Genomic DNA, 18159 nt, shown 5'->3' on the forward strand with positions numbered 1-18159 from the left:
CCACTGCCAACTTTAATTTTCCCAGTATTGGGTCAAATACAGAGACAATCATGAGCATCCAAATAAGAAAATATTAAGCAATCCTACACATATTGCAATACAATGTGATGCTCTGTATCTTGTAGACCAAATGCAAACATTTAGCCAAACTTTATCCTTGTATACTTGTGTTTCCCGCACAACCCGCAGTCCTGGAAACACCCAGTCACAATACGTACAATGGCACACCCTAGTTATCCTAACATCTGAAGCTTGTTCCCAGGTTAGTAATGTATGTACATGAACGTGTTGGAGTTCCCGGTCCATGGTAAAATGGCTTGGACGGCACATGGATGATAACCATGTGCTGCACCCCGTGCCTCCATGACCCCATTCGTTTCTTTTCAGTGAGCCCAGGATCTGTAGAGTTTTGCCCTCGGTTCACAGCCCCCTACTGTGTGTGTGTGGGGCTATAGAAAATAATGGGTCAACCAAAAAACAAAGCACACAGTACATACAAGGGCTGGCATCCAACGTTCCCATGGAGAGAAAATGCCTCGAGGATGTCTATTTAGTGGTTATTTTTCCTTTTCAGGTGACAATTTTTGGATCTTTAGACCAATGTATACTGCAGTAGAAGAGGACAAGCTAATCCCTCCATGTCTATGAATAGGACTCCATTACTGACGTCCCTGTTATCAGCAGGCTCCAATTACCACTTTACTCATCCTATATCCAGTTTACATTCTGAGGATGCTTTTGTCTCTGTTGCTCAGCAGCTTTCCCGTCACCAGCCCTGGCTTTACCAACAAAGGCTGCACTATACATTACCAGATTAGGTTGTATTCACACTGGGAACTATTTCGCTGCAAGGGTCAAATGGGTAGTGCTGGTGAATGGGCAATTTTTAATTCCTGTTTACACTGCGAATCATGCTTGGATGGAGTTACCGTTGCAGCACACAATTGTAAGAGCGTTTGGTAACCTCCATTAAAGGGATCCTATCATTAAAATCACATTTTTTCTCCATCACATGTAAGAATAGCCTTAAGAAAGGCTATTCTTCTCCTAACTTTAGAGGTCTTCTCTGCGCCGCCGGTCGGTAGAAATCCTGGTTTTCTTTGATATGCTAATGAGATCTCTCGCAGTGCTCAAACAGCCATTTTCTTCTGGCTGTTTACACAGTAAGCTGGGGTAAGCGGCCGCAAAAAAAAGGCCACGCACAGTCGGCTCTGCCCGAGGCCTGATGGCAGAGCCGACTGCGCATGCGTAGAAGTTTGAACCCAGCTCCTGAAGAAGACACAAGAAGAGGGCATTCCTGAAGAAGTTGGAGGCGGCGCTGGAGATTTCTCTCGCGGCATTGGGGACGCCCCCAGTGCTGTTTGAGCGTCAAGGACCACCCTCAGTGATGCGAGAGAACTCATTTGCATACACACGAAAACAGGGATTTCTACCGAACGGTGGAGCGGAGAAGACATCTAAAGGTAGTAGAAGAATAGCCTTTCTTAAGGCTATTCCTACGTGTGATCGAGAAAAAAAAAAATACGATTTTAATGATAGGATCCCTTTAAATTCAGTGGGAAAAACCAGAGGTATGTCAAAGTAGCATATAGCGGAATCCGCCTCATTATCCTGACCAAAAAAGCGGCTCCACGTATGCCAATAGTGGGGGGCGATAAGTGAAGTAATGTCCATGTCTTGATTCCATGCCACAAAAAGCGTATATTTCAGGACACAGACCCCCTTCTATAAAAGACCTGGACTGCCCATATATCAGATATAAGCACAGTCCACAAACAAATTCATCAGCGTGATGGGACGCCCCCTACTGATCACACTGGTGTGGCATACCCTAGTACTGTTCCAAGATGGGAATACCCCTTTAAATCATCTGCCACAAGGACAGGCTGGAGTTGGCCCTTGTTCACGACTATGGAGGCGCCATTCATCATTTTGTTTAACACACTAAAAGAAGGTTATTTCCTCATAACCCCCCCCCCCAAAAAAAAAAAAAAAAAAAAAAACCCAAACTATACAACCACACACCCGCACACTAGAAAACAACAGTTCTATCATGACTATAAAAGGTAAGTGAGCGTTGACTGAGCAGTCAGACAGATAACCACACAACAAAATGTGGAAGTAATAGATAGTCATTCACACAAAGCATCTCGCTGCGCCCACAGCACGCACATAACTAACCTGAGGTACAATAAACGCTCTGCGGACTGCAGACTATTACTTCTTCAGACCATACACAACTGAGAAATTTAAAGGGTACCTGTCATGTTACATAACATCTGGACATGTCATAGCGACAGGTCAGAAAAGGTCACAGATCAGAAATGGCGGCCATACTTCTCTATCTGGGGAGAGCCAAGCAGAATAGATCAGGCTGGGTTCACATTTGCATTGGAGTCTTGGCTTGGAGACTTTGTTGAAGTGACTACCGAAAATCGCTGGACAACTTTTTCATCCAGCGGTTTCAGTTTACAACATTGGACCGCCGATGGACCCCATTATAGTCAATGGGGTATCCCAGGCACTGTTGTCACCTGCAGTTTTACGCTAGGTTCGCAATAGCATTCAGTTCTTCCCAACTGGACTGGAAAGCTAACCCCCTTAAAAAGTGGTTGCCTGCAAACCCAGTAGATTATGCTGTGGTATGCCAGTTTTCCGCCCAAAAAAACCCCCGAAACCCTGAATGTAGTTCAAGCGCTGGTGTGAACCTAGCCTTACCGATCTGGCTGTCCGTTGTTCTGAACAATTAACTACGCAACGCTGATGTGAATATAGTGCTAGAAACGTAAGGGCACAGTCAGGACTGAGGTCCTGGAGTCTAAGGCTCAGTTCACACAGGGTATTTCGGTCAGGATTTTGAGGCCTCAAAATCCTGACCATAAAAGCGGCTCCCATTGAAATCAATGGGAGCCGGTCAGTTCTTATTTCCGGGAGCGGTTTGTTCCGGCTCCCGGAAAAAAGAAGCGACATGCTCATTCTTCATGCTCATTCTTGCAACATCCGCCTGAAGACACTCCCTCCTCCTGACTAGGCCCATTCATCCAATCCAAAGCGGAGTGCTGCGACTGGATGCCGATGCACTGCACCAACATCCAGTCACAGCTACCTGTCTTTTGGACCGGAATCTGAGGCGGCCTCCGTGTCAAATTCCGGTCCAAAATACCCCGTGTGAACCTGGCCAGAGAAAAAAAGTTTTTGACTCGGGTTTCAAAGTAAAATAGCCTATAGACTGCACAGCCTAATTTACAATCCCACAGGTCAGTGTCTGCCAACCATTTCCAATGAGGACCAGAACTGTGAATACAGCTCTGAAGCTTTGAAATAAGTAAATAAAGTTTACATTTTAGTTATCCACATAGAAATGTTGAAAAGGTTGTTTGGAGCCATTGTCAAGACCAGAATGACTGAAAGGAGCAGAAAAACTTCTTAGGACACCATAAATGCATTTGATTAGGAACAATTAACAGGATGCAATTCACACTTGACATCTCGGCGCTTTACAATTATTATTGCAAACGGTTGGAGTCCTCTGAAACTGAACTGTTAAATGGGTTTTACATATCAAAAAGCAACTCCAGGCATCAGTTTTAATTAAAAGGGAAGGGCTGGTAAATGAGCTCATTCACAAACATGGAAATTGACAAATGCTAACAAAGATTTTTGGCCCCACCATGACCTAGAGGACCATTTGGTGATAGGAATGTACAAAACAAAGTCTCCCCCTCCCACCCATGAGCTCATTTCAATAATCCTCTTATCACATTACTACATAATACTATTAGGGTTCTCTACATTACAAAATTAAGAAACTGCAAATACCTAACACAACTCTACAAGGGTTCCCCAGCCATAGGAAAAAAATAAAATAGAGCAAAAAGTGCTTAATAGGTTGCTACATTTGCAAGTATCCCAATGCCATGCTTATCCTGGGGATAGGGAAGAAGTATAAGGCTGAGGTCACACATAGTTTTTTGAGGCCGAATTCGCCTCAAAATCCTGCCCAAAAAGACGGCTCCCATTGAAATCAATGGGACACGTTCAGTTCTTTTTTTTCCGAGAGCCGTTTGTTCTGGCTCCCGGAAAAAAGAAGCGACATGCTCATTCTTCAGGCGGATTCGCCTCGTGATTCAGCTTGAAGACACTCCCTCCTCCCGACTAGGCCCATTCATTGGGCCTAATCCTGAATGGAGTGCGTGACTGGATACCGGCACCGGCATCTGGATACCTGCACCGGCATCGAGTCGCTGCTACCCGGTTTTTGGTCCGGAAACTGAGGCAGCCTCCACCTTAGTTTCCGGACCAAAAAAACCTTGTGTGAACCCGGCCTAAGATATTTTAAAGATAATAATAAAAAAAATTATATATATATCTTTATTAGTTTAAAATATACATTATACACACACACACACACTGTATATTGGAAGAAATAACAGATTTAAAAAATAAAATTCTATATCATTATATACAATAAAGTAATATAGTTGACTTTGTGTAACATCGGGAGATTCGGTTTAAAGAATATACTAAGGAGGAAAAGCAAATAAAAATATCAGTCGCCACCTTACTACTGTTTACTCAGCCCGGCCGGAGTGGGGCAGATGCCATCTTGAGGCCTGTTCCCAGCAGTAGTCTCCATACAGGAATGAGTTGGAAGTGAATTGCACCGATCTGGCCTGGAATGACCTGGCTCCTGGAGTCTATTTCCAGAGCCTGGGATTATGGATAAATACACTTTAGCCCTTCTTAGTATTTAGCACCTCGAGCAGTTTTTAGAAAGCATTTTCTCTTTCCTGAGCGGAATGAAGCCTTTCATTTTACTCCCCCCTTCTTCTCTGCAGCTCAGAATACCTTGCTAAAGTGAAAGTCACACGTCGCGTGCCTGGAAAAGCACACAGTCTGTGATCTAAGCGATCCGGCCTCCTTGTGTAAACCGGCAAGAAATATTAAAAAGGAAATAAATTCAAGAAAGACGGCCGGTAAATCTTGTATAAACGCTCACTTTCTGTTTTTATACATGGGGATGAATTACATTTATAAAGCGTCATAACATGAACAGATGACCAGGCCCGTGGAGATGGAGAAGGGACCGATTTTGGGCGGAGTCGGAAAAAAGTTACCGATGGATCTAATAACAGCTGTTAAAAATGGACGTACACGTCCATTTTAAGACTGAGGGCGGGTTCACACCTGCGCCCGGTCTCCGCTTTGTGGGTTTCCATCTTCTGTCCGAGAAACTGGACAGGAGACGGAAACAAGCAGCCAGTTTTCAAAGCCATTCACTTGAATGGGTTTGCAAAGTGTCCGGCCATGAGCGTCTTGTGCCTCTCCGCGGCAAAACCATTTTTTTTTTTTTTTTTTTAACGAGTCAAAATCTTGCATGTCCAACTTTGTGTCCGGTTAAAAAAACAACCCAAATGTAAGCCTAGTATGCCCTAAAACAGGGATCGGCAACCTTCGCCACTCCATCTTCTGTTAGACTGCAACCCCCAGCGTGCGCCGTTCACTTCTATACGAGTTGCAGAGTAACCATGAATGCTGGAAGTTGTAGTTGTACAACGGCTGGAGTGCTGAAGGTTGCTGACCCCCTGCCCTGTTCAAAGGAACAAGGAATTTTCCCTGCCGTGAACAAACACAACTTGGCCATCTCTGCCTCCCACTTGGGTTATTGAAGTAGCAAAGAATACGACAGGACAGATGAGTAGCAAAGAATACGACAGGACAGATGAGTAGCAAAGAATACGACAGGACAGATGACAAGGGAAGCAAAATCACTTCCTCCCTCTTCTCATCTGACAATAGGGTAGGGGGCAGTGGGGGGGGGGGGGGGATTTTCTTTCCACTGCACACTATACAAATGTAAACCAGACACCAGGAATTAGCAGGCAGGAAAAAACAAAAGCTTTGTTATAGGGAATGCTTCGTATACGCTACATCACCCAGTGAGCTAGACAGCAGGGCCATCCCACCAAGCATGTTCAAACACATTATAAACCAGTCTCCCGAGACATAAAATTCCACCGCAAGGATGTCGCAACGCTCTACGGTGCAATGAAATATAACCAGCCTATCAGCCTAAAATACAATCCCGATACAAGTGATGTCATAGCGCAATACAATAAGGGCATTGATGCCGACTCTAGGAAGCCAAAGGCCACAGAAAAGAAAAGGAATAGAGCTGTTGTATTCAATACAAGCCTTCAAGGCGAGGACGCCAGCCACACAAAAGCAGCAAAGCACAGAATGGAGGTCACAGTTTGGCTTCACTCAGACTTGGACTCATTTTAAGGACTTTGGGTGCAGCCAAAGGTTAAATTCTGGTCTGTGTGATCCATGTGTAATCCAGACGGAGTTATAATCTGGAGGAGGTAAAGTTAAAGGGTTAAAATTTATTGCGGAGAACTGAAAAACAGGAAAAAAAAACTAAACACCAAAAACTAAGAATCAACCACAGTATACAGAACTCACCTGTTCAATTTTCACCTCTCCAGTGGTTACGTGCGGCATATGAGGTGACGTGCCGCTGCCACTTACCACAGGATAGGTCCAGGTGCGCAATTACTGTGGTATCAGGGGTAGCAGCTGCCACAGGGCCCGGGACATTAGGGGCCCAGTGACAGCCACTACCACTGCGTGTTTTTTTTTTTTCTTAATAGGCCGTAATGGGCCGGTAATGGGCCCTATTTACTTACCGATCCTGGCAGGGGCCGGGATCGGTAAGAGACACCACGAGCCCCACAAACATTATTATTATACTCAGAGGTCTTTTCAGACCCTCGAGTATAATGATTGAAGGCCCAGGAGAGGTAAGAGAACATAAAAAAAAACACTGTTACTTACCTCTCCAGGCTCTAGAAAGGCTTCAGACCTACTACTGTTATGTCTCGGAGGTCATTCAAGATGGCCAACACCACCGAGAAGTGCAGAAGAGCCAGGGAGAGGTAAGTAAGTGTTTTTTATTTTGGTATCCCCTCTCGGTCTCCGATTATTATACTCTGGGGTCTGAAAAGACCCCAGAGTATAATAATTTTTCATGGGTGTCCACATTGGGGCATAATACTGTGTGCAGGGGCCACTAAGGGACATAATACTGTGTGCAGGGGCCACTATGGGGCATCATACTGTGTGCAGGAGCCACTATGGGGCATCATACTGTGTGCAGGGGCCACTATGGGGCATCATACTGTGTGCAGAGGCCACTATGGGACATGATACTGTGTGCAGGGGCCACTATGGGGCATAATACTGTGTGCAGGGGCCACTATGGGGCATCATACTGTGTGCAGAGGCCACTATGGGGCATAACACTGTGTGCAGGGGCCATATTGGGGGATAATACTGTGTGCAGGAGCCACTATGGGGCATAATACTGTGTGCAGGGGCAACTATGGGGCATAATACTGTGTGCAGGGGCCACTATGGGGGATAATACTGTGTGCAGAGGCCACAATTGGGCATAATACTGTGTGCAGGGGCCACTATGGGGCATCATACAGTGTGCAGGGGCCACTATGGGGGATAATACTGTGTGCAGAGGCCACAATGGGGCATAATCCTGTGTGCAGGGGCCACTATGGGGCATCATACTGTGTGCAGGGACCATAATGGGGCATAATAGAGCGTTCAGAAATACAGGATTGTGGTCTTCGGCGTCAGTCGGGGGGAGGGGGGGTGGGGCGCATGTCAAAATGTTGCCAGAGGGCCCCGCCTTTCCTAGATACGCCACTGGATAGGTCATCAGTATACGATCTGTGGCGGTCTGACACCTGGACCCCACAAAGATCAGCTCTTCTAGCAGCCTCTGGGCACCAGAGCCTACAGCAGTGCTCGAAAAGCATATGAAGAGTCGCTCCTCTTTAGACAATAGGGACAGTGCAGAAATCCTGTCCACTGTATAGCAATGGTTCAGAGGAATGGCAGCTGCTATTACTTTATAGCTGGAAAGCCCCTTTAAGTAACAGGTTACTCCTTCAATTAATAACAGTGCACATGCATGAAGAGCTCCCCATTCACTTCTATGAGATTGAGTATTGTACTGTGATATCTCTGATATTCCAACACAAGTGAAAGGTGCAGTGGTCACACACACTACTTCTCAACCCACATAGGTCTTCTGAGCTTTACATTAGTGAACCAGGAAGCTCAGGCTGATTATTTTTTTGCATTGGATATTTGCAAAGCGAATCTGAATGGAATTATGTTTAGTGATCCTTCCCGTGTCCGAGGCCACTGTCTATGGCGGATATGCTGGTCTAGTTCTTTAAGAGCCAGTAAATCACCAAGTGAAGAATCAATAAATACAAGTGCACTTCTCTATATTGTGGTTGAATGTATTAGGAGCATTAAGGATGTGGTTTGTGTATAGTAACAACCTATGTAATGAGACTTACAGGCTGAAACTTCAGACGTCTCTGACACTACCTAATATAGCACAAGTTTTAGGACCGCCGCGTGCACTCACATCCTTCATGCAGACAAGTCATGGGACCGGGCAACAGCTAAATTTACAAAGCTCCATAGGAACATCTTACGGTAGCAGCAGAGGAAAAGATTCACTTGAGAAAAACACCATTTGATTCAGGTAACCTATCTATTTTGCAGATCCCAGCAGATAGATAGGTTAAGTGAATCAAACAGTGTTTTCACCCAATGAATCACTGCCACTGTATTTGTCGATATGCAGAGGAGTTCTTTGGAGCAATATTGGGCATGCCGACTACATCTTTGGATCAATGACGACTCCCTCATTGCTCTAAAGAGCTAATCTGCATATTGAAAAACAAGGTTACATCTTAATAAATGGAGGCACCGATTCACAAAAAAAACGGCTTGATTCAGTTGACCCTAACCTATCTATCTGCAGGGGGGCGAGGTTGATGCTGCCACAATCCAAGATGAATACAAATTAGAGTGCAGACCCATATTGGATACTGGCCTGGGGACTAGATTTGCCATGTGACTGATGACCACCATGCCGTATGAGAAATGGAGGGCTTTGATATGACACGTCTTTCTCCAATAGATGTAATAAACATGACTGGTCACGTATTGATTTTCACGTGAATTGGAATTTTTCTTGTTTTTTTGCGTCATAATTCAAGCACAGAGGTCAGGTTGGAAATAGCTCATTAAGATTGTACGGGTGATTCAAAGCCCAAGGTCCAGGATAAAAATGTCACAACGTATCGCAAGGTTACAGTAAAGACACCCACATGAACCGGCCGCTCTTCTCCTGTTTTGCAACTACAGAGATCTTTAAGATGCCGATTGCCCTTTGGTCAGACTGCCCTGGTGGACGAATGTAACCATGGCCTGATGAATGGCAGCAGGTAAAAGGTTAGTACTTTTACAAATGGAGGTCACTCAGCGGCACAAGTGAAGCAAGAATATCCTCCTCTAGTGAGGACGTAGCACCCTGTCTACCTTGAGATGTTCTTTGTTAGTGGGAAACTCCTTTAAAGGGATTCTACCATTAAAACTTTTTTTTTTTTTTGTAGATATGACGTTGGAATAGCCTTTAGAAAGGCTATTCGTCTCTTACCTTTAGACGTGGTCTCCGCCGCGCCGTTCCTCAGAAATACCAGTGCAAACGAGTTCTCTCGCAGCGATGGGGGCGGGCCCAGCGCTCAAACAGCGATGAGGGCATCCCCACCGCTGCCAAAGAAGTGTCTCCAAGCGCCGCTTCCTTCTTCGTCCGCCGCGTCATGTTCAATGTCTTCTTCCGGCACAGGCTCGTAACCTAGCAGAGCAGACTGCGCAGGCGTGCAGGTGCACAGGCAACGGGAAAATGGCTGCTAACAATACTGTGCAAGCGGCCATTTTCCCGTGACCTGTGCGCCTGCGCAGTCTGCTCTGCTAGAAGTTACGAGCCTGCGCCGGAAGACATTGAAGATGACACGGCGAACGAAGAAGGAGGCGGCGCTTGGAGATGCCCTCATCGCTGTTTGAGCGCTGGGACCTGTCCCCATCGCTGCGGGAGGACTCATTTGCATACCGGTAAAAAACTGTATTTCTAAGGAACGGCATAGCGGAGACCACGTCTAAAGGTAAGAGATGAATAGCCTTTCTAAAGGCTATTCTGACGTCTTATCCACAAAAAAATGTTTTAATGGTAGAATCCCTTTAAGACTAGACCTACATGGTGGCACGCATCAGGCAAAAAGAATTTGCGTTAGGGTTTCCGTTTGAGGACATTCCTCCCTCCCCCCCCCCCCCCGAATGGCAACCTATATGCATAAAAAAGTGGTTACCTTAGGAAATCTGCAGGCCTCATAGACAATAATGGGGTCCATGTGGTTTCCACACAAAACATTCGGAGAGAAAAGTGCTGCTTGCAGGACTTTTTTCTCCGCATGTTTGGCGCGTAAACCACACGGACTCCATTATAATCTAAGGGGTCCGCGGGTTTCCTTAGGTAACCACTTTTTTTTTGCGTATATATATTGCGTCCCCAATCAGACTCCACAAATGGAAACCCAAAGGCAGATGTGAATAGGGCCTAAAACATTTACAGCACTTTCTTACAGTCACAGGACTTAGACTCGCTGGAATTAGTTACAGTCTTGGGACTTTCTTAGAGCTGTGATTTGACCTTAAAAACAAGTCATAGTGTCAAGTCGTAGACATGTCCCTGGCGAGCTGTAGTGGTATACAACTTCCATTAAAATCTATAATAGACGAGTTGCATGTGGCCTGGAGCCTGTGACCTTGATTTTCTTGCGACTGCAGCATGACATGTGCATGATGTCATATGTCGCAATACAACACCATAGAGCGCCCCTCTATGATATATGTGATTTTAGGCTAAAAGGAGCCTATTGTTCCAAATGCTTCCCCTTTAGACTACTACAGTAAGTTCCACGTGACTAGATGTCAGCTTATAAGGACATGATTCACAGTCAGATGTTATAAGGAATAAACACATCCTACTATAAATCAGTGCAACGGAGGCCAAATGTATGGGCAAGTAACAGGTAGTGCAATGACATGTACATGTGCAGACTGAGCCCAGGAAAAACTAGGAATGCTGCGAATAGTTCACATCTTTGTGTGTGCGTATTATATATATGAAGAGAATAATTCCTTCATTCTGACATGATAGGCAGTAGATGATATCACACACACACATATAGTACATATGAAGTGGGGGGCATCCGGAGAGCCTGCGGCCCCCAGTGCACAGATGGAAGGCCCTCTCACAAATTATTTATAGATATAATTACAGTCCACAAGTCTTCCCGACCTCGGGCCATATACTTGAAAAGACCTGCAAAGTTTACAAAAGTTGTCTAGCCTATAATTGCAGCCATTAAACCCTCTCGCTGCCCTTAACCCTGTGAGCTGCACCGAAATCCTAATGTCTGTGAAGTACGGCAAGTGTCCAGAAAAAGGGCCAGACGTGGAAGAATAGTCTATGGCCATGAATGTATTACCCTGAGTCCAGGGTGCCCTCTCTGCAATTAATGCAGTATGTACCCCATATGGAACCACCCCAAAACCACTGGCAGGTGAAGAGACCAACAATGCTTATCAGGGGGTGAAAGGAGAACCTGTCAGAATGATTTGGGACACTCATCCACCCATGGATCCTTATGCACTAGGGATTTAGTCTCCAAAATAGCCCTTTTTATAAAGTAATTTCCACACTAAAACCAAAAAACATTTATACTCCCTCTGTCACTGTAATCATTCCGCCTGCGCGGTTCATGACACCAGAGAAGTACACTCAGCTTCAGTGCGCATGCACCAGATCCTGGGGGCATGTACGGGGAAGCCAGGGTATACAACCCTGGATTCACTGAAGAAGAGCGCATGTGCCAAAAGTACCAGAGATGAGTCTGTTGAGACTTATTGGAATCATCTCTAGGAAAGTTCATAGGGTAATTTATTTTTATTTTTTTTGGGGGGGGGGGGCAAAGTGAGCTAGGGTCAAGGGCTGGTTCTGATCATGTGACTCCAGATTGCGCCAGGCTGGAAGATCCAGGTCCAGCAATAAGAAACCGATGGACCCCTTTAAAAAACCTGCCCCTCATGTCTTGGTGCCAATTGAGACCCTCCCCCCTCCCGTTTTTGCCACAGCTCTGCTGTTAAAAACTTCAAGTGACAATAAATCATCCCTACCGCTACTGCTTGTTATGGGGGGGGGGGGGGGGGTTCAGTATCAAAAAGGACTGTTGAAACTAAAAACAAAACAAAAAAACACCTTTACTGCACTTTCCTCTAATAACGTCATCTCTATTGTGGGTGTAATCCATTGGAAACTATTAGAAAATAATATAACACAGAAGCCGTGGGATTTTTTCTGATTCAGTCATTTTAGACCAGGACTGCAGCAGTACAAGCATATTGGCACGAACCCATCAGACATTTCCATTAAAGTGCTGCATTACACTGCAGATTTTTTTTTTTTTTTAGGTCTCCGTCTGTGCCAATCAAAACACCAAGTGCACGAAAAAAGTGTGGGTGCCACACTAAAAAAAACGTGCCCAGGATGCTCGCCAAAAAACGCACCCTTCCCCTAAAGGGGAGAGAGGTTCCTGACTCAAACTCTTCCCCACAAGGACCAAAAGGTGACCGAGTGGGGTCGAGTATCCGAAAGGGCCATCTGCCGGAGCAGGATGGCCCTACCAACATCCGTTTTCCCCCCCGGGCTGCCACCACCAGGGGTACTCAGGATTACCAGTCGCCAAGTTTCTCTCCAGGCTGCCACCACCAGAGATACTCCTTGGCTCAGGCAAAGAGGTCTGCGCCTGCCCCGGTTCCCCAGGACAGGTCAGCTGACAGAGGGGAGAGACCCATTACAGGCCTCATCCCCAGACACCGTCAGGAAGCGTCCCAAAAGGGTACAGCATCCCTTCGTCGACACAAAAAAAAGGTGACAGAGTGAAAGACAAAACGTGAGAAAAACACTAAACAAGTGGTAAAGTGCCCATCAGAGCCCGGTTTACCGCCGGATCTATAAAAATTACTCCAATGCTGGTAAACCAGGCATTAAGGAGTGGGGTGCTCAAATGGTGTAATCTAGTGCCACGCAATAGTGCCTAAATCAGTGGGTTTCCCACGCCCAGTGACTTAAGGCACCCTGGGGGCCACTCAACCCCCAGGGCACGACACCAGAGACCTTCGAGCGCTTCACCGACCTTCAGCTAAGATCCCCAAGGGAGCATCCTGTCCCCCTTGGTGGTCGTGTCGACAGCGTCTGTGGCGTTCTGCCAGCCCCCTGCAGTGGATCCATCACCTCCACTGGCGGAGCCGGCGTACTAACCACGTCCCCCATCGACAACGCCTCAAGTGGTTCTCCGTTCAGATCTCCATAGTTTTCGGCATACTCCTGCTGTGACCGGCCTAGCGGACCGCAATCTCCAGCAGTTTCGCCTACTAGCTACTTCTGATAAGAACAGATACTACACTTGATCTTAGCCAAAAGGCCAAGAAGCGACTGCATTACACTGCAGATGCCCAATGTGTACACAGCCCTGACACACTGTGCAGCTTTGGACTCAGGGCTCGTATTTTTGCGATCTTTGAGGGCCCCAGTAATTGGACACCCACCAATCCAAAAGTTAGCCCCTATGTGAGATAACAATTCAAATACATCACTTTAATGCTGAACCCCACATTGTAAAGTGAATGGAATTCTGGCTAATCTCATTAAAAGATTGCAGAACATCTGCAATTTTAAAAAAATACCCATGTTTTTGAAAATCGCATCATTTCAACTGTACCTGCGGAAGCGCTGGCGTTTTCCGTATGGGTATACTAGCGGGCAGAAAGTCTACAGAGGAAAACGCTGCAAAAATGCTTCCGGAAAAAAAAAATACAATGCATTTTTTTATCCGATGTTTTGTTTTACTACTTGGGGCCTCAGCCTAAAGGGGTTTTCTGACTCCAAATCAAATTTTCATACCGATGACCAGGTTACCAACATGTGAGCTATGGGAATCTGACATCCGGACCCCGCAGAGATCAGCTGTTATGGCAGACTCCAGGATGGGGAGCACGTACAGCGCCTTACTTATCCATCCACTAGCAGCTTCTGACACCCAGCGGCTGCTTTATCAGCTGATCTGTGCAGGGTTCAGGTGTCGGACTCCCACAGATCACATATTGATGACCTATCTGAACAGTCAGCCAAACCCGTGTCCAGCTGACAGCTACTTCTCGCTCCTCTTGAAGGGGTTGTGCACCGGAGTCAGAAGGTTTCCAAACAATTGTCAACCATCAGTTCATAAAGGAGAAGACAAATTTACTACGAGATACAATGGCACCATAAAATAAATAACAGACACCGCAGCACCTCCAAAAACTTATCCAAAAACCTTCAAAAAGGAAGCACAAGGCCAAGCCTTATTTACCGAGAGACTTATCTTGTTGTCTATGGCAACACACCCGAGCAGTTTAAAGGGATTTTCCAGGGTAACATTAAAAAACAAAACAAAAAACCCAAAGTGATAACCTCCCCAGTCCTACGTTCCATTTCACGGCCACACTGGCTGGGTCAGAAGTGAAGTGTCCCAGGTGATCACTGACCTCAGCAGTCACATGTTAGGCATCGGTGATGTCACTTTTAAGGCTTAGTTCACACAGTTTTTTGGTCAGGGTTTTTGAGGCCGTAAACGCCTCAAAACCCGGACCAAAAAGACGGCTCCCATTGAAATCAATGGGAGCCGCTCAGGAGGTTTTCATTTCAGGACGTGTCCATTCTTCAGGCCGAGTCACCTCGCGACTCGGCCTGAAGAAATCCCTCCTCCGGATTAGGCCCATTCATTAATAAGTTACCAGTACGCAACAGCCAGGGCCAGCCATGGGCCTCAGGGGTCACCTTAGCTTCTTCACATCCAGTTTATGAAATGGAATTGGGAACAAGACATCAGAATGGATGCCTGGGTGTAGGTTAGTGCCCACCCCTCTTTGCATTTTGCCTAGAAACCTCCATTGGAAGCAGAGCGCTGATTAGTTGTTATGGGCAACAAGGCCAGTTTTCTTTTATCTATATCAACATGGCTTCCATCATCATTACAAATGCTGACTGAGCCTAAACGCCCCATTATTAGTTGCTAGCATTACCTGCGACTTTGTCCTTGCCGCCTTTACTCCTTGTGCCAATCATCACTTACAAAGGCCAACACTCCCTCGCGCAACCGTCCGCCTTCCCTGCGCATGCGCGTCATCGCTGAGCCAGTTTCCTTGCCGTACCGCACCAAAGCCCACCACTCCCATCCACGCACAGCATCCGGTACCCAGCTGCGGCGCGCAACAACGTCCCCCGCCAGTGCTACACATACCAACTCCCCCGGGTGGTTTCACTACCTATTCACCAACCCCCCCTATTGCCCCCTCCCAAAGCACCCCCCCCTGGACCCCCTGCCTAACCCCCACCCCCAGAACTCCCCCAAAACCACCTCCCCCCCCCCCCCTTTCCCATAATACAACGACAATACTGCATTACAGTGCTGACCCTCTGTTACTCCTCCTGGAAAGTTTTAAATAAATGAACACCAGTTGGGGGCGTAACCCTGCGTATGCCGATATTACTCCATCAGCTCCAAACTGTGCAAGGATATGCCAAACTGACAAGTGGAATGGTAACACCTATTTTGCAATGTATTCACAAATTCCAGGAAGAATAACAGAGGAGGCACATGATTCAAACTTCTGATAGAAGAGAATATTTATATCCTAAGAATTCACTATAACAAACATGACAGGAGAGGTGGTAGGTCCCCTTTAAATATGTCTGCATCTAACCACACCTAAGAATACTGCAGGAGCTCGGAGCAGATTCACCAAATTCTTATTCATACATAAATGCAGCAGACACCATCAATTTTTCCAGCACACTTTGGATTGTACCACATACAGGAGATCGACAGATCGACCCCCCCCCCCAAAAAAAATAAATAAATAAATAAATAAAAGTACAAACAAGGACCTGTCCTTACTCCAATACACGTGTAATAATGATAATGAATCCCAAATAAATGTAAGTTTCATAGTCGCCACCTTTTGTTACCGTATCTGCTTCTGGGAAAGTACAGCTCCCCAAACAGCTGTCACCCAGCTTTCCTAGAATTCTGAAAAGCAAATTAGGGCATCTTCATGCAGAATTTTTCTACATATTTTTTGGGGGCTCTTTCCCACATCATAACAAAAACCAAAAAAAAATGTCCACGCTAAAGTCTCTTTGTTTTCAATAGGAAAATACGCTGCTGCGAAAACCTCACAATGTTCGTTGTACATGGGGGGGGGGCATTGCTGAAGTGGAAATTTTTGTACCAGAAGTGGTGCAAAAGTGTCACATTTTTAGCACGTCCACAGGATAGGTTTTCAGTATGTGATCTGTCGGGGTCCAACACTAGGATCCTGTGCAGATCAGCTCTTGCAATACCCTTCGGGCATCAGAGGCTGCTAGTGGACAAGGGAGCGTGTGCAGCACATCTATTATACAAGTAATAGGAGCGGCACAGCAGCCCTGTCCACTGTCTAGCGGTGATTCCAGGGAATTGCTGTGCCGCCCCTATTACTTGTAAAGGAGTGGTGCTGCACATGTTCCCTATCCACTAACAGCTGATCTGCCTTGTCCATGTGTCAGAACCCCACAAATCACACACTATTGCTGTAAAACCCCTTTAAGATCAGCGCACTATGTGACAGAGCTAAGAAAATCCTTCCAAGGGATGGGATCCATCTGGTGGCATAAATGTGGCGCAAAGCCCTTTTGGGCGACAAAGATGCTCCACGTTGTTGATTCTGCGTTTCGCCTGCTGCTTTTTGCAAGAGTGGATCAGGATGGAGACCAAAGTGGGCTGGAGAAGGGAAGCCTCAGCCAGATAATGGAGTTGTACCCAAAGTCTGCACCAGTCTTTGCCTTTGTGGCACAGGAACGCTGCAGAATTAGGAAGACGCCGGAGCCTTATAATAACTCAGGGGAATTGTATAAGACTGGCGACGGATATGCCAATCTTAACAAATCCTTCCAATGTGTCTCCAGATCTCCAACACGTTTTAATAGGTTTTCTGCTGTGTGAACATACCCCAGAGCAGAGATGCATCCTCATATCTAAGCAAATTCATGAGTAAGTGACCACCCCTGCCGGTCGTCACTCAGCTTTTCCAGGAGGAGATAGAAATGGGAACTGAAAATCAACAACTTGCCAGTTGGACTGATATTTGCCGAGCGTTTTTAGGGATAAGGTTGAGTTCACACTTGACACAAGGCAGCAAAACAAAGAAGTATGTCCCTGAATGGGAGTAACTAAATGCATCCAAAATGCACAGTGTGAATGCAGTCTAATGATATTTCCAATATGGATTTTAGCTATGCAACAAGTCAATAGTAGGAGATTGTCCCAGGGTAGAAACATAATGGGAATCATAGAGGAAAGAGATAGCAGGGAGGTTAGTACATAGGATAATATGCATGCAAAGCAGGAGCCCCGTGTATTACAGGTAGGACAGGTGACATGCACCTCATGTTTAAAGGGACAGTACAGGAAAAGCATGCTTAGCACATAGAACACGTGACATACCAAGTACGACACACACGACGTCCAGGACCACGAAGGGGATCCGCGTTTTGTCAAACATGTTGTTGGTCTGGCTGTCAGAGAGACAAGTGCCGGTCAATGGAGGAGGTGCCGCAGTCTCATGTGTGTCAGTCCGGCTAGCGGGTACTTATAGTCCAGGTGGGTGTTACGGTGACAACGAAGACGTAGCTCGGGTAGTCAGTGACTATAACCAAGAGACATTACCGGACACAGCCCTCAGCCTGCCCGCGGGACTCCAGACTGCCTGCCGCACGGGGAGGCTGGAGCTGTGTAATGTTGATGGGACGGGCCTGAGAGAGAAAGTGACGTGACGTCACGCAGCACCCAGCCAATCAGAGATCGGTTAGTCCCGGAGGGGCGTGGTCGTGTCGCTTCATGGGTAAATGTTATAATCGACCTATCCGGGTCTACTACGTCATAATGGGCGTGGTTAGGGACAAGCTTACTGTGAAGAGCGTGTGGTAAAGATGGAGCAGGGCTGGGGGGTGAGGTGAGCAGAGGACGGGCAGGAGCCTGAGGGGGTGGCCGGGACTGGAGGAGTCACGAGAGCTGATATGTAAGAAGGGGGTGGATAGCTGGGGTGCGGCCCGCGCTGTGGTGTGACGTCATTGCATTG

At 46.5% G+C, this 18159-nt stretch overlaps 1 protein-coding gene and 1 pseudogene across 2 annotated transcripts in view; both read right to left on the reverse strand.

Annotated features, from left to right (window-relative positions):
- PLPP1 (phospholipid phosphatase 1) overlaps positions 1-17799 on the reverse strand; it is a 71352-nt gene extending 53553 nt beyond the window's left edge. For both annotated transcript variants that reach the window (XM_075269502.1, XM_075269495.1), the window contains exon 1: positions 17526-17799. In XM_075269502.1, the coding sequence (XP_075125603.1) occupies positions 17526-17583 (58 nt within the window). In that variant the 5' untranslated portion in view covers positions 17584-17799. The remainder of the gene's footprint in view (positions 1-17525) is intronic.
- LOC142190760 (U2 spliceosomal RNA) lies at positions 13310-13436 on the reverse strand (annotated as a pseudogene).
- Positions 17800-18159: the final 360 nt, after the last annotated feature.

The sequence above is a fragment of the Leptodactylus fuscus genome, chromosome 1, assembly GCF_031893055.1.
Source record: "Leptodactylus fuscus isolate aLepFus1 chromosome 1, aLepFus1.hap2, whole genome shotgun sequence".
In the NCBI taxonomy this organism is placed as follows: domain Eukaryota; kingdom Metazoa; phylum Chordata; class Amphibia; order Anura; family Leptodactylidae; genus Leptodactylus; species Leptodactylus fuscus.